Source organism: Lindgomyces ingoldianus (genome assembly GCF_010093535.1).
Source record: "Lindgomyces ingoldianus strain ATCC 200398 unplaced genomic scaffold BDR25scaffold_3, whole genome shotgun sequence".
NCBI classification, from domain to species: domain Eukaryota; kingdom Fungi; phylum Ascomycota; class Dothideomycetes; order Pleosporales; family Lindgomycetaceae; genus Lindgomyces; species Lindgomyces ingoldianus.
The window spans coordinates 2277984-2292017 of record NW_022985164.1 but is presented as its reverse complement, the minus strand read 5'-3'; the positions used below and the strand labels follow the sequence as shown (position 1 = coordinate 2292017).

The 14034-nt window shown below is 48.6% G+C and overlaps 4 protein-coding genes across 4 annotated transcripts; 1 reads left to right on the top strand and 3 right to left on the bottom strand.

Annotated features, from left to right (window-relative positions):
- Positions 1 to 1649: 1649 nt before the first annotated feature.
- BDR25DRAFT_252980 (TPR-like protein) lies at positions 1650 to 4819 on the bottom strand. Its single transcript, XM_033686211.1, has 3 exons — positions 4068 to 4819; positions 3861 to 4008; positions 1650 to 3808 (listed from the first exon to the last, which is right to left on the bottom strand). Exons 1-3 carry the CDS (start codon positions 4510 to 4512, stop codon positions 1708 to 1710), a joined length of 2694 nt encoding a protein of 897 aa, XP_033553619.1. The 5' UTR covers positions 4513 to 4819; the 3' UTR covers positions 1650 to 1707.
- A 1868-nt stretch (positions 4820 to 6687) lies between these two features.
- Positions 6688 to 7771, bottom strand: BDR25DRAFT_203703 (uncharacterized protein; the record flags this gene model as incomplete). The annotated part of the gene is made up of 4 exons (XM_033684423.1): positions 6688 to 6907; positions 7028 to 7410; positions 7459 to 7563; positions 7616 to 7771. Coding segments are annotated over 4 exons (864 nt in total), but the record flags the coding sequence as incomplete, so codon positions are not given.
- A 1553-nt stretch (positions 7772 to 9324) lies between these two features.
- On the top strand, positions 9325 to 11283 carry BDR25DRAFT_322122 (alcohol oxidase; the record flags this gene model as incomplete). Its single annotated transcript, XM_033692014.1, has 6 exons — positions 9325 to 9473; positions 9507 to 9583; positions 9662 to 10314; positions 10357 to 10410; positions 10519 to 10929; positions 10963 to 11283. The coding sequence occupies 6 exons, from the start codon at positions 9325 to 9327 to the stop codon at positions 11281 to 11283; spliced, it is 1665 nt and encodes a 554-aa protein (XP_033553617.1).
- Positions 11284 to 11437: 154 nt separating this feature from the next.
- Positions 11438 to 13024, bottom strand: BDR25DRAFT_349837 (uncharacterized protein; the record flags this gene model as incomplete). The annotated part of the gene is made up of 8 exons (XM_033694605.1): positions 11438 to 11553; positions 11584 to 11687; positions 12094 to 12191; positions 12272 to 12355; positions 12392 to 12560; positions 12639 to 12823; positions 12893 to 12966; positions 13015 to 13024. The coding sequence occupies 8 exons, from the start codon at positions 13022 to 13024 to the stop codon at positions 11438 to 11440; spliced, it is 840 nt and encodes a 279-aa protein (XP_033553616.1).
- Between the last annotated feature and the right edge of the window lie 1010 nt (positions 13025 to 14034).

Here is a 14034-nt window from a genome sequence, read left to right as displayed (position 1 = left end):
GTGTCAGTCAACGCTTCTCCACCCTTACTAATGGCTAGATAATGGATTTCAAAAAGTTATTCTCCTCCTCCTCCCCTCCCTTTCGCCTACCCTGACGTGCTCCAGTTTACCTGCTCCTCAATCTTATCCTATAGGCTTACCTTCTACCCAACAAATACTCCAGCCTCTCCCTTTGCATTCGTGTAGTTAGCGTTGTCCATTGGCTCCGCGCGTGTTACGTCGTCCCAAGCTTCTTCACCACCTGTACGCTCCAGGTTATCGGCGTCAGCTACATGTCCTGCATCCCTATCTATCGGTATTGTGGTTCGCATATGCAAGTCTGAATATCTTCAAAGTTACCGTGCTATTGCCAATTCTAGGGATCGTTGTGTTGCAGCTGCCTCAGAAGCAGAAGATTGGGTCAGTTCGGTTTTTGCACTAGGGTTCTCTCTGAGCTTGTTTTTTTGCGGTTTTTTTTAGTTTATCTTGCGAGAGCCGGTGTTTATATCCTTGCATCTATCTCTTGTTATCCTCTCTACTCTTCTTCTCAAACTTACAACCACCACTACCTCCCCCCACCACCTCCCATTTCTCGCTCCCCAACGTCTTTCCTCTCAAACCTAATCATGCCGGAGCCTGCATAATCTCTGTAATCCGCCTCCAAGCCCTCTACGCCGCCAGCCACGCAAACTAAGACCCCACTTACGATAACCTCGGCATCACAATCTGGTCCGTCGTCGAGGTTAGCGGCCCCATCTTCCGTGACCTCACGCCCACGCTCAAGCACCTTACTTCGCTTGGCTGGCCAAGCCTTCTGTCTCCAAGTCACTCAAGAAGGCTAATGGGTTGATGGGGTTGGGGTTAGGGATGGAGAGGATGGAGTGGAAGGAGTGAGAGAGGGGAGGTGGAGGAAATATCGAGATTTTGAGAAAGAAGGATCCCAGGGGATGCTGATGTGGAGGGGGGGTTGAGATTGCGTTGAGTGAGATTGAGATTGGCATTGAGAGGGGTGGGGGTAGGGATAAGAAGAGAGTGGGTGGCGTGTAGACTATGATGAGGAGTATGGAGAATGATGGGAATACGGAGCGGAGATTGTGTCCAGATACGCAGAGTGGCGTCCATAATAGACTGTTTATGAGATTAAGACGGATGCGAAGGGAGATTGTTGATGGCGCAGGTTTATTCTTCGTGCAGGTGGGAGCAGGAAAGGCTCGGTAGCATGGGTACGGTTGCTAGAGGGAGGAGGATTTTTGGTCTTGGTTCTAGCAATCGAAGAGCAGATCGCGCCCATATGATACCTCGTTTTGCCTGTACTGTTGTTGACGGATCTCCCATCAGGTTTAGTGAAGCACTATCAAGCACGCAGTAACCCACTACTTTTACCCTCGATAAAAACTACACCTTATGTATCAGTCTGCCCATCATACAATCTCATCGTGATCGGCATGTTCGTCTGCTTCCCTTGAGACCTCAGCATGGCATTTCATTAAGCTACACGGTAGTCGTATTATAAGAATTCCCGAAGCTTCACACCCTACAGCCGCCGATTAATCGACTATGTATTCCCCTATGAAATGCGGATATGTTGAAAAATTATAATTATTTATAATTATTTATAGGCAACATGAGAATATAATTTCGTATATATATGATCAAAGGTCGTGCCGAATATTAAATTCTGTGGCTCGAACTATAACAGAATCAAGCTGGCTCTAGAATAGATTTGTATTATCCTTCTAGATCCTGTTGGTGCACCGCTTCCACCTGGTTATACTTTCCCTGCCTCTCCAACACCCCCCTAAGATTGCGAGCGCTGGTTAACATGTACGGGTGCTCCGGTCTAAGTACCTTCCTGTATCCTTCTAGCGCTTGCCGGTACATCGCTTCTGCCTCTTCGTACTTCCCCTGGCTCGCCAACACTATCCCAAGGTTGTTGGCGCTGGTGAGTGTGTCTGGGTGATCTGGCCCAAGTGCCTTCTCGGATCCTTCTAGATCCCGACGGTGCATTGCTTCCGCCTCTTTATACTTTCCCTGCCTTTCTAACACAATCCCAAGGTTGCTGGCGCTGGTGAGCGTGCTTGGGTGCTCTGGTCCAAGTGTCTTCTCTGATCCTTCTAGATCCCGACGGTGCATTTCTTCAGCCTCCTTATACTTTCCCTGCCTCTCTAACGCCATCCCAAGGTTGTTGGCGCTGGCGAGCGTGTCTGGGTGCTCTGGCCCAAATGCCTTCTCTCTTCCTTCTAGTGCTCGCCGATGCATCGCTTCCGCCTCTTCGTACTTTCCCTGACTCTCCAATACCAACCCAAGGTTGTCGGCGCTAGTGAGCGTGTCTGGGTGATCTGGCCCTAGAGCCTTCTCTTTTCCTTCTAGCGCTTGTCGGTGAAGCGCTTCTGCCTCTTCATACTTCCCCTGGCTCTCTAATACTAACCCAAGGTTGTTAGCGCTGGCGAGTGTGCTTGGGTGCTCTGCCCCAAGTGCCTTTTCTCTTCCTTCTAGTGCTCGTCGGTGCATTGCTTCCGCCTCTTCATATTTCCCCTGCTTCCCCAACACTACCCCAAGTCTGCTGACGCTGGAGAGCGTGGTTAGATGCTCTGATCCTAGAGCGACCTCCCTTGCCTCTAAAGCCCTTCGGCCCATCTCCTGCGCTACTTTATAGTTTCCCATATTATCTACATACCATGCAGCCTTAAAAAGAACCGACGCCCATGCCTCTAGTACGCTACCACTGGATGGCCGAGACGCTAATATTGCTTGAGCGTGTGGGAGCAGCGCTTGGCATGATTTCCAATTCTCATACACCCCCACCGGGTAACTATCATCCATAAGCCTAACATACTTTTCCCTCCAGCTTTCCAGCTCGCCCTGTAGCTCGAGCCATGTCCTTGTAGAGAATTGCACAAGTCGGTGCATTTCAAACTGGTGTCCGCCTACGTCTGTTACAACCAGAGAGAAGTTCGTCAACGTGTTCAAGTCGTCCTCAAAATTAGGGCTAGGGTCATTATCCTCTTGATAGCGACTACTAAGCAAAGACTCCGGAATCCCCTGTCGATCAAAAAAACTCATGAGCGACAGCAGCCGCGTTGCGGAAGGTCTCACTCTGAGGATATGCTCGAAAGAGATCTGCCAGGTAGCAATAATAGAGTTTGACGCCGTTCCGTCCCTGCGAGAGTCCTCAATGTCCATTTCTAGAAGATTAGCTCTATCTTGGTCGCCTTTGCGGAGGTCTTGTAAATATCTCGACACTGTAACACGCGGCGCTCTCTGGCAAATGTAAGCGGCGGCTTGGGTGATGGCAAGGGGCATGTAGTCAAGCGCCTCAACTAGCGCCTCAGCATCATCTTGTTTAAAGCTCCCTTCAAGCTTGTTTTGGAGCAACGCCAGAGCATATGTCCGGTCCATAGGTTGGACCTTAATAATGTCGGCGTAGCTTCCTGTCAGTCGAAAGGCGGCATCTCGGCTCCGGGAGGTAATTAGAATAGACCCGTTTGGAGATTGGGGCAGAAACTCCAGCAAAGAGGATACTGCATTGCCAGCAGCATCGTGTTTGCTGCCACTACGACTCTGCAATGGACGGGGGAAGACGCTTAGATCGTCTGCATTGTCGATAATCATCACCCAGCGGCCATTTGCCTCATCGCACAGCCAGTTGTAGACAAGCTGTAGAATGTCGACATCTTGTTGATCCCATCCAGGAAGCCTAGCTCGTTCAGCAATTTTCCTGTAGCCTTCCTCAAATCTAGCTCTGCTGCTTGCATGCACCCAGAAGACCCAGATATCTGGCGACTTTTCTCGTACTTGGTAGGAGTACTCGACAGCAAGCTGCGACTTTCTTTCATGTTGTCAGTTGCATGTCTTCATGGGAGCATAAGCTTGCTGCGTACCCTACGCCACCAAGGCCAACAAGTGCTACTCTGGACGCAGATTGCTGGCTCTTACTATGTATTTCAGAAAGGATGTTGCTGTCCACAAAGTGTGGATCACGCCGGAAAGGGACAGTGGAAGAAGGGGTGGTGGGTGGCAGGGTTCGGTCTATTAGGAACAGGTTGTTAGAATGAAGATATGCTGCGTAGGACATAGGAGGGTTATACCTGTTAAGGGCCTTGGTGATGCGGCGGCATGGTATGTTAAAGTCTGGATATACCCCCGGACGACTGAGGTTATCCTCTCCACCTTTGCGTCATACCGAAGGCTTCCAAGTGCTTTCCTGCCTCTTCTAGCCCAAGAATCACCTGATGTAGGTAACGCTTTTGCGATTACATCGTCCAGTGCCTTTATCTGTACCCTACACCCTTCAATAGCAGGAAGGAGCGCCTTTTGGGATTCAGCTTGCATATATCCAGTATCGATCGCCGCTTTGGTCTGCCGGAGGGCATCTAGCAGCACTGGCAGCTCGGATTTGATATGGCGGAACGCTTCTGGGATGTCTCCGAGCTCGGACTGATATTCTCCAAGACGTTTTAGAAGCCGGGAGCCGAAGTCAATGAGCTGAACTATGTTAGCGACAATGCCGACTACGGCGATGGCTTCCGCCATGCTATTGCATTGGCTTTTGAAGCACGAACTGAGATGCTTCTTATGAAGAAAAGAGCAGTTACACCCTCATTACACAGAAGTATTGAGAATGCGAACAGCAATTGACAAAGATTTTCGGGTGGCTTTTGCCGCGACGAGAGGCTGGACTTGGGGCTGTGTAAGGCTTCGTGGGGCTGTGCAAGGCTGAAGCTGGCGCCCCCATGCGCTTAGATTTGGAAGGGAGAGGTGGAGGAGTGGGTATGTGTGTGACGATGCTACCTCTATTGACTAGGTCGGGGAGCGGGTGTACGGTCCTCTCCTATTGAGCTAGAGAGATACTTGTCGACGAGGGGGGGGTAGGAAGGGGTGTAAGATAGATCAGTTGCTTCAGTTCCTCGCGTCTTGGGATGAGGTACTTGGGCGCTTCTGTTAAGAAGGATATTAGGTATATTAATTACCTAGGCGATGCCACAATAATAAGAATAACCACGACTCTCTACTAGAAGGCAGAGGGTCTTGACTATGTACCTCACAGCGATCGTCGTGATCGCAGTTTTCCGGCCATGATCACAGCGATCGTTCGCCAAGACCTGCGATCGTACTATACCTTTCCGGGGTTGTCACGTGATCTCACTGGTCCGGGCCCACGCCGGGGTCGGACCGTCCTTCTTCCGTGGGGTTGGAGGCACGGCATGCTCTGATCCTGCTGGTGGTCGTAACAGCATTGTACACCTAGAGAGGCACTATATTATTAATAGATATGGCAATTCCTAAATGCATAGTATTAAGAAACCCAAGGCAAACTGAGTCTCGCAACTGACGCAAAGGCGACACTTGCTGAAAGCTCCTAGAGCTATTAAAGAAGACGTGACGGAAAAGATAGGCTATATGTAGCGAGTAACTAGTCACCTGATAACCATACAGTTTACCATAGCAATCTTATATGATAAGAAACGGTGGGAGCTACTATATTCTTCCACTGACAGGGATCTAGACGAGTGCTGTGGCCGGGGCTGTTCTTAGAATAAAGAAAAAGGGCTTCTAAAAGCAGCGGGAGCAACTTGGAGATTCGGCAGTGAATTTACCATCAACCTGCGGTGAGACGTAAATGTTTGGGTGCTAGCGGGTGGCTTTGGCATGGGTAAAAGACTGGCAAACATCAATTTTCGACCATTATTAACCACTATACTCCACCCTCGTGACTCCAGAATCCGTTTTCATTCTCTCTTGGCCCCTTGTTGTGCTCCACAAATATCACATAACTTCCTTTCATCCTTGCGCTTCCTGGAGGCGAATACAAACAAAGAGACTGGGAGCCGCCGATCATCACATGTCTCTTCACGTGTCGCTCGGACTACCTTGTCGGCGCAAATTCCCCGTGTAAATAAAGAACAACTGAAGGAACCCTGCATGAAATGGTGTGGCTTGCAGATTGCGGGGTGTGCCGAGGCAGTGGACTAGTATAGTGAATGTTTCTAGACTTAGAAAATTCAGGTGAAACGTTAGAAATGGGTGAGAGTGTCTAAAGATGGGTTGGCAGTGTAGGAGGGTTGAACGGGAACTTGAATGGGATTAGTAGATTTGGAGGGCCGGATATTTGGGTGAGAAATCGGTGAAAAATCCACCTGGGAAAAGCAGAGAGCGAACTTCAAGGAGAGCGAACTGAATTTTGATTGGATTATGGTTATTTGTCTGGATATACTGGCCGTTTGTGATTCGCATACCGACACCAGAAATTAAAGAAATAGAGGACTTAAGATATATATCTCCTCAACACATGTTTCCATTCCTCCAAATGGTATTCTAGTCGCTCTGAACGTTAGCAAACCCCCCTCCCAAACGCACATGATCGTATTACTCTCTTTCATCCGCCATAAGAAAACTCTTCGTAACCCTAATCTCTTCGTGCGACTTGTCCTTCGGCGCCACCCTCGGTGACACCTTCGGTGACAACTCCTCCTCGCTCTCATTGTCCCTCCGACTCCGCATCTGCGACCCTGAACCCCGCTTTGGCCTGATGAAAGTGGCTTCGTACTTCTTCCGGGGGAAAGTGAACTCACCCCCTACTTCTTCGTGTTTGCCAACCTTACCGCCTTTCACTGTCACAGAGAGGCTAGACAGGGTATAGGCGTCCAGCGTACGTAAGCTTGCGTTTTGGTGGCTAAGTGGCTGGCTGTTGGGCTGTCCGTAGCCGTAGCCATAGCCCGAGGGACGCATTCGGGATGGACCGGTTGAGAGGCCTAGTCCGTGGGTTACGAGTTGCATGAGGGGACGGAGTGTGGCAAGTGAGCCAGCTGTGATAGCAAGTCCTTGTTCGACGGTAGACCAGATGGCGATATCGAGGGTTGCCCATAGGAAATCGGGATCACGGAAGTTTTTGAGGTAGGCGAGGCGGACGACTACGGCAGAACTCGCGCTGAGAAGGATATTAGTCATAGATTCTGATGGCTTGATCTGAAAGATATCAAGGCGGGGAAAGTGAATACGTGAAACTGGGTAGTTTAGGTGCTGTTTAAACATGTGAAAGAAGACTTACATGCAACCCATAGCAAGTAGGGGTATGAGCGCCAGCTTCGTCCGCCGCTTCAACTGAAGACCCCAAATGAGAAACCCAGGCAAAATGGCAAAGGTGAAATCGGAAACAATGCTAAATATGCTGTAAAGATAGGAGAGGCCAATAATGGCATTGATGTTTATGCATTTTCCCGGTTGATCTCGCTTCCAGAAGTGGGAAACTGGAGTGCATTGGAAAAGACAGACGAAGAAAAATACAACTCCAGCGAGAATTGAGATGGACATTGCGACATAAATGATCCAGGCGTGGATTTTCTTCACCGTGACTCGGAGGAGGAAGAATCCAATGGAGACTTTAGAGCTGATCATGGTTATGCAATAAAAAAGGAAACAGAACCACCAGCACTAGGATGTAGTTAGAAGTGAGAATTTATAGGTTTGGAGCTTAAATACCTTGGTGGCGATCTCATCACTCTTAGCCAGCAGATCCGCACGATGATGGCCGGTTCCATAGTGAACGCCTGCTATTGAGAATGAACAGTACGAGATGAAGGACAGCTACCGCCCGTTAGACTCGATAACCCAAGAATTTCGTTCTGCAAACACTCACCATCGCAAAAACCATGAGCCAGTCGTCAAGCCCAAAAGCCTTGACCATGTCGACACGCACATAACATCTTAATGAAGTTGCTATTATTGCCGTTGACATAAAGAAAACATCGACTGCGAGGAGCTCAGGACCCCGATTAGAGACTGGGAGAGTCATTGTGCTATGTATTGTTGGAGATATCACATCACCGGGAGAGGTTGAGTAGATATGCGGCTGGGAGGTGGACAACGGGGCCGCATTATGTGCAGCGGTACCGCGGCTTACAACCACGCGCTCGCAGGAGCTCTTGGGGACTAATGTGCCGCTTCTAATGCGGGCCTGTTGTAGATCACTCTGCCAAAGAGCTTCCCTATTGGCATTTTGTTGAAGCGAGTGTGAAAGTGTCGTGCGAGCGGCACGAATTTGTGGGCTGGTCGTGTGAAGTGCGTCTTGAACTCATCTCAAAGAGGGCCTGAAAAGAGACGGGTATTTCCATCCCTTGTTGGTTCTGCACCTGAGAGCACGCATTGGTATGCCCTGCACTGTTTCTGGCCTAGAGTGTGACCATTCCTTCGTGGCACTGCATACTGCTGTGGGTGAGAACAGATCGTTGGAATTTGCTCCGCCATACCTGGGAGGCTAATTGTTGCGAGGCGAGGATGAAGTTTATACCGACACCATGTTGATGATAACACTAGCGGATGACTAAATAGCTTGGCAGGGGAGTTATTTTGTCATCTTTTCACACCTCGCTCCCCTCTTGCATGTTTTAACCATCTCCAGTCTCCGACCAACGCATCAACGACACAGTACATTTCGCGCCAGGTCTACGCAACGGACGTTAGCAGCCTCGAAATCCGTGGAAGTCTCTCCCTATGTTCGATGGCCCCTGCCCTCCAAGGCTCCGGCCGGCCGTTTCACCCAAGCACCGAGGTGTTTGCATAACTTAAATATATTGACGATCAATTGCAGCATGCAGGTTCTGTGACATGCACATCTCCTGCATCCGCGGCGGTTCTTCGGCACGGCAGTTGTTGGAATCTGAGCGACTGGGCAAACAAGTCGTTTTCAATGCATCTCTGAACTCATGCTTTACTACCCATCCAGAAGTGGGGACCTTGCCGCAGCTAGTCTCCATCAATAGCATGTCCACGTCTATCAAAATTAGGAAGTTCCATCATGCTGCAACCTTACTGATATTGTTTTCCTTCTTTTCAACACCAAATTTTCCCTTGGAACCCGTTAGATCGTCCACGGTTGGTGGGACCATCAAGTGGTACACGTTTCGTCACACGGGCTAGAGCCGTGACTGGACCTCGTGGCCGTCCATGTATTCGGAGGCCTTCCTAGTAGATTGAGATGCAAAATAAGCGAAATGTAAGGGAACAGAAACAATTAAAAAGGGGGGTGAGTAAGTGAACAGCTCTGATAAAAGGCATTAACCACTTACATTAGGAGAGGGGACCCTCAACCTAGTCCAGCATCACTCAGAAGTTTTCGACTTCTCAAGATTCGACGGAGGTAAGGCTCTCCCTCTCCAATTTCTATGTATTGGTACACATCACCGAACGCGGTAAGGTGTTACACAGGAAAGAACGCTACATCTTCTTCCATATCCTAGCAACAGACTCAGCAGATCCAATCCAACCTGTTAATTCCCCGTGGTATCCATGTGCCAATATGCTGTGTATTCACCACTAAGATCTTGGTATTGCAGGCTCGTTTCAAAGATGCATCTTCATCGCCTCTTCGGTTGCATCATCGAGGTTACTGCCCTTGCCAAGGGTGCCAACCTCACGGGTTACGAGTATGTCATCGTGGGATCTGGGGCCGAAGGAGGCCCTCTAGTCGCTCGTCTTGCACTTGCTGGTCACAGGACGTTACTCATCGAGGCTGGTGACGACTAAGGCAGAAAATACAACTGCACCATTCCTTCTTATTCGGCTCGGGCATCAGAAGATGAGACTATGGCATGGAACTTCTTTGCACGTCACTGCGCCAACGAATCGAGGCAGGCTCGGGACTTTGAAACCACATACGAGACTCTAGATGGCGGATAATACACAGGTCTCAATCCTCCTGCAGGCTCAACCATGAAGTGCACACTCTATCTAAGGACAGGCACCCTCGGAGGATGCACTGCACACAATGCTCTCATTGCCATCTATCCCCATCAATCGGACTTCGAATACATTGCCACCCTGACCGGTGATGCCTCCTGGTCACCACAGAATATGCGTAAGTATTTGGTCAAGATGGAGAAGAACCAATACATTTCCCCTGCAGCTGGTCATGGCTACGATGGCTGGCTCTCGACAGAGACAGCACCACTGAACATCGTCATTGAGGACCCTCAGCTCCTGAGCATGCTCACCGGCGGTGCCTTCGCACTAGGCAATGAGACAAATTCGGTCATCGATTTGCGAACTCTGATCGCTGGTGACGCCAACGCTGATACCTCAACCCGGGATTCTCAACCTGCGTACTACCAAATACCGCTTTCAGCAAATGGTGCCCACCGCAATGGCGCCCGCGAATTCGTCCTAGCTGTGCGCGACGCGGTGAATGATGATGGAAGCGAAAAGTATCCTCTCGATGTCCGGTTGAACTACCATGCCACTAAAGTCACTTTCGACGAATCCGCAACCCCTCCTCGCGCTATTGGTATAGAGTTCCTTGATGAACAGTACCTGTACAAGGCAAGCCCAAAGTTCTCTTCAGTTAATTATGGCACTCCTGGGTCAACCACTGCATCCTGAAAGGTCATCGTCGCTGGCGGCGTATACATCTCTCCCCAGCTCCTCAAGATAAGCGGTGTTGGTCCAGCAGACGAGCTCAAGAAATTTGGCATTCCCATTATTTCAGACCTTCCTTGCTTCGGAACCAACCTGCAAGATCACCATGAGATCTCTGTCCAGGGTTAGATCCCTGGTAATTTCACCGCACTAAACGGCAGCACGTTCGACGGCAGCACTAATGACGAATGCTTGAAGCACCGGGAAACATCGATTCTTGGGGACCGTGGAATATACTCGTCTTCTGGCCTTACAGCCACTATGTTCTACAAGAGCACGGCGACTTCTAACGACCAGTATGACCTCTTCGTACTTAGTGGTCCCGTCAATTTCCGAGGATATTTTCCCAACTACAACATCAGCGCAACAGCTCGACATGATTGGTTCACTTGGGCAATCTTCAAGGCACACCCTCGTAATACTACAGGCGCCGTGACCTTGCGCTCCGCAGACCCGCTCGACGTCCCAGACATCGTCTACAATTACTTTGACAATGGGGTTAGCAATTATAACGCTGATCTCCAGGCCCTCTCCGAAGGCGTGACCCTGGCGCGCGATGCATTCAAACGTTAGTTAGTTCCCGTTATTGAAATTCTCCCCGGTGGGAACGTTACCGGGGAAGCCGTTAAGGCAAATACCAAAGACTCCACCTGGGGTCATCACGCCTCTTGCACGTGCCCGATTAGCTCTGATAGAGACCCTATGGCAGTCCTCGACTCCGAATTCCGTGTTCGTGAGGTTTCGAGTCTGCGTGTTGTTGGTGCCTCTGTTTATCCACGGATTCCAAGTACATTTACTGCCGTTTCTACGTATATGATTTCTGAGAAAGCGGCGGATACTATGTTGAGCCAGCTCAACTCAACCACGGCATCAAATTCTACGATACTCAGCTGAGAAATGCTGTCCCTATAAGCTTTAAATTTTCGTACTGTATATATTTTTGACGTACATATTTGCATAACCATGACTTTAATCAATTTTCTTTCTTCTATAAGGAATCAAGCGCTTGCATTATGTAGTTTCTTTCAGCGCCTACTAGCAAACTACCTCAGTTTGGATACCGAGTTGAATAAACGCGCCTACTAGTTCCGGAGGCAACATATTGGAAGCAACCGCAGAGAGGCGACGTCATTGATGGAGATGTTATGGTAAGGAAGGGTTGGTCTCAATGCTCTGAAGAACAGGGCTTCCAACGAGGCGTAGTACTGTACGATTGGGCGATTTTGAGGCCTGTACGGGTGAGATTTTGTGTACGTTCGTACGACAGGGAGGAGGAGAGGTAGGTGTACGTATTGTAACTGTTACAACTCACATGATCTGTACAAGTAGTACAATTTAATTAAAGTACGCTGTACTTTAGTTAAAACAGCTAAGACTATAGGTCTCTAGAGACGCAAGATTAAGGTTAAATTAACTAGTTCTCCCTAGTAACAAGAGCAGATAGGACTAGATAAGGCCTGTAAGGCTGCAAGAGGCGTGGATAGATAACTCTGCAATAGAAAATAGTCTGTAATAGGCATTTTTAAGACAACAGACAGATGGATAGATTAAAACCCTTAGAAAGAGATTTAAGCGTCTGTAGGCCTCCTACTCGCCAGAGCCCTTATACCCCTCCAGAACCCCTATACAAACTTCCTAAAAGGGTAATACAATCTGTACTACGTACTGTACCTAGGGCATTATTTAACGTACGGTACGGCTCACGAACTCGGTACGTTTGTACTGAACACGTGACCGTTACGGTTCACTTTGTACGGACCGTAGTACGGCCTGTTGGAAGCCCTGCTGAAGAAGTTCACAAGCTACCAATGCATGTTAGCTAATATTGTTCAGCGTAGTTTCCTAGATGGTATCAGAGCTAGGCCAAAAAGGGAGAGCATACCGCCTTAGTCGCAGAATAAACTGGCATGACTTGTTCGGGCGAGGGTGCCGTCAAACTGCCCGTAATCACAATGATCCCACCACTCTACTGGCCGTTCATCACCCTCTTTGCTAGCATAACGGAATTAATGGTGCCTATGAGATTCACTTTGACGATCGGATGGACCAACAGGTTGGTTTCTTTCAATGCAGACCACTCCGCGGCACCGTAGGCGCATGAGAACGACTCTGGATGAGGTATGACGCATCCTCTACCAATTCGCGTCAGCAATGGCGATGTTGATTGCACACTTGTGCATCATGACAATGGTTGTAAAGGCATTGATTAGGGAAGCCCAGGCCGATATGTCTGTTTTGATTTACGTGACGTCTGAGACACCGGCTGGAGGCGGTACGATATCGATGATGAAAACACGAGCGTGGTATTCAAGGAGAACTTATACAGCTCTGAGACCGATTTCCCTGGGGCTACTCGTAACGGTAAGGCTTTTACCCGTACAGTCATGAATTGAGGAGTCGGTGATGGCGAGGCTTGTCGATGTAGCTGTCGTCGCTATGGATAATCGGTGAAGATGACGATTGGGGTTCGGAAACGCAGTGTTTAATAGAACGTAACTGTAACTGTCAGTAGTGTTTTTGGTGCGTTACTAATGGCAATAGAGTTTCGTTCTTTCACATAGAGCGAATTTAAACAGCCTTGCGAGCAGTAACAGTAACTGCTAGTTTAACTAAGGGTGGGGTTACTGTTTGGCATGGTTACTGCAGTAACTAGTGTGTCTAAAGGCTCTAGAGAGCTTAATTTTAACACAACCTTGCTAATATAGTTGCTAATATTAGTTTTACTCTAAGCAAACTAGTCTACAGAGCCCTAATTATAGAGGGTACTAACGTCCCTCCATGCGTAGCGAAAAACCACCTGCACCGAAAAAAATTAGGGGTACTTTGACTTCACACGATTATAAATTTTCGCACATATCGAGCTTCATTAGAATTCTATATAAATAATATACAATAGCTACCTTTTATCCTTAGGAAGCCTTCTAATTTAAAAATTACGTGCACGTTGTCACCTTCTCGCCTGATTCGCTTAGAGCCTTCTTTTGTGGCGAAACAGTATCCCTTCACTACAACGCTACTAAGAAGCTCTAACTTCTCTCTAATACGTATAGAAGGTGTTATCTAAGCCGAAGAGCCTCAAAAAAATGCTCAGAAGTTATTATTGGCTGTGTGTCTAATATCGCGCGCAAACTGAGGCAACGTCGCCACCCTGTCAGTACTGCCGACTGAGGCAGTTTCCGATCCCGGCTAGCGTGAAACAGCCTCGAAAGTACACATAATCATAATAGTGTAATTTATTTGAGGAGTCCTGTCAGCCAAGCTTGTGGCTGTTGGGGCTGGGGCTGTGCAGCCACTTCCTCAAATCAGCAAATGACGTAATTACAGCTCTTACTTAAAGTGACGTTAATATCTATTGTATTACCAACTGTCTCCTATACAGTCAACTCTCGATGGCGCGATACAAACAGGGAGCTAGGATTATATTGTTATATTAAAATATTGTTATAGCAAAATAGTTACGTAAGCTAACTATCTAGGGTGCCCTAGACAGCCTGCTTAGATTTCTAAGCCTTTACTTTAGTATACAGCTACTGTAGAGTCTTTATCTGCTAATGTGAGAGGTATCGAGCAGGAAACACAGGTCACAGAGAGGGAATGCAGGATAGGGGGGTAACGAGAGTAAACCTTAGGGTCGGAGGCAGAGGT

What these genes read in the sequence shown, in the direction of transcription:
- BDR25DRAFT_252980 (XM_033686211.1), bottom strand. Translation starts at nt 4,512, where the DNA reads ATGGCGGAAGCCATCGCCGTAGTCGGCATTGTCGCTAACATAGTTCAG. An exon ending in ATCACCAAGGCCCTTAACAG is followed by an intron (nt 4,009 to 4,067) that starts GTATAACCCTCC and finishes TGTTCCTAATAG; the next exon opens with ACCGAACCCTGCCACCCACC. An exon ending in GTTGGCCTTGGTGGCGTAGG is followed by an intron (nt 3,809 to 3,860) that starts GTACGCAGCAAG and finishes ACAACATGAAAG; the next exon opens with AAAGTCGCAGCTTGCTGTCG.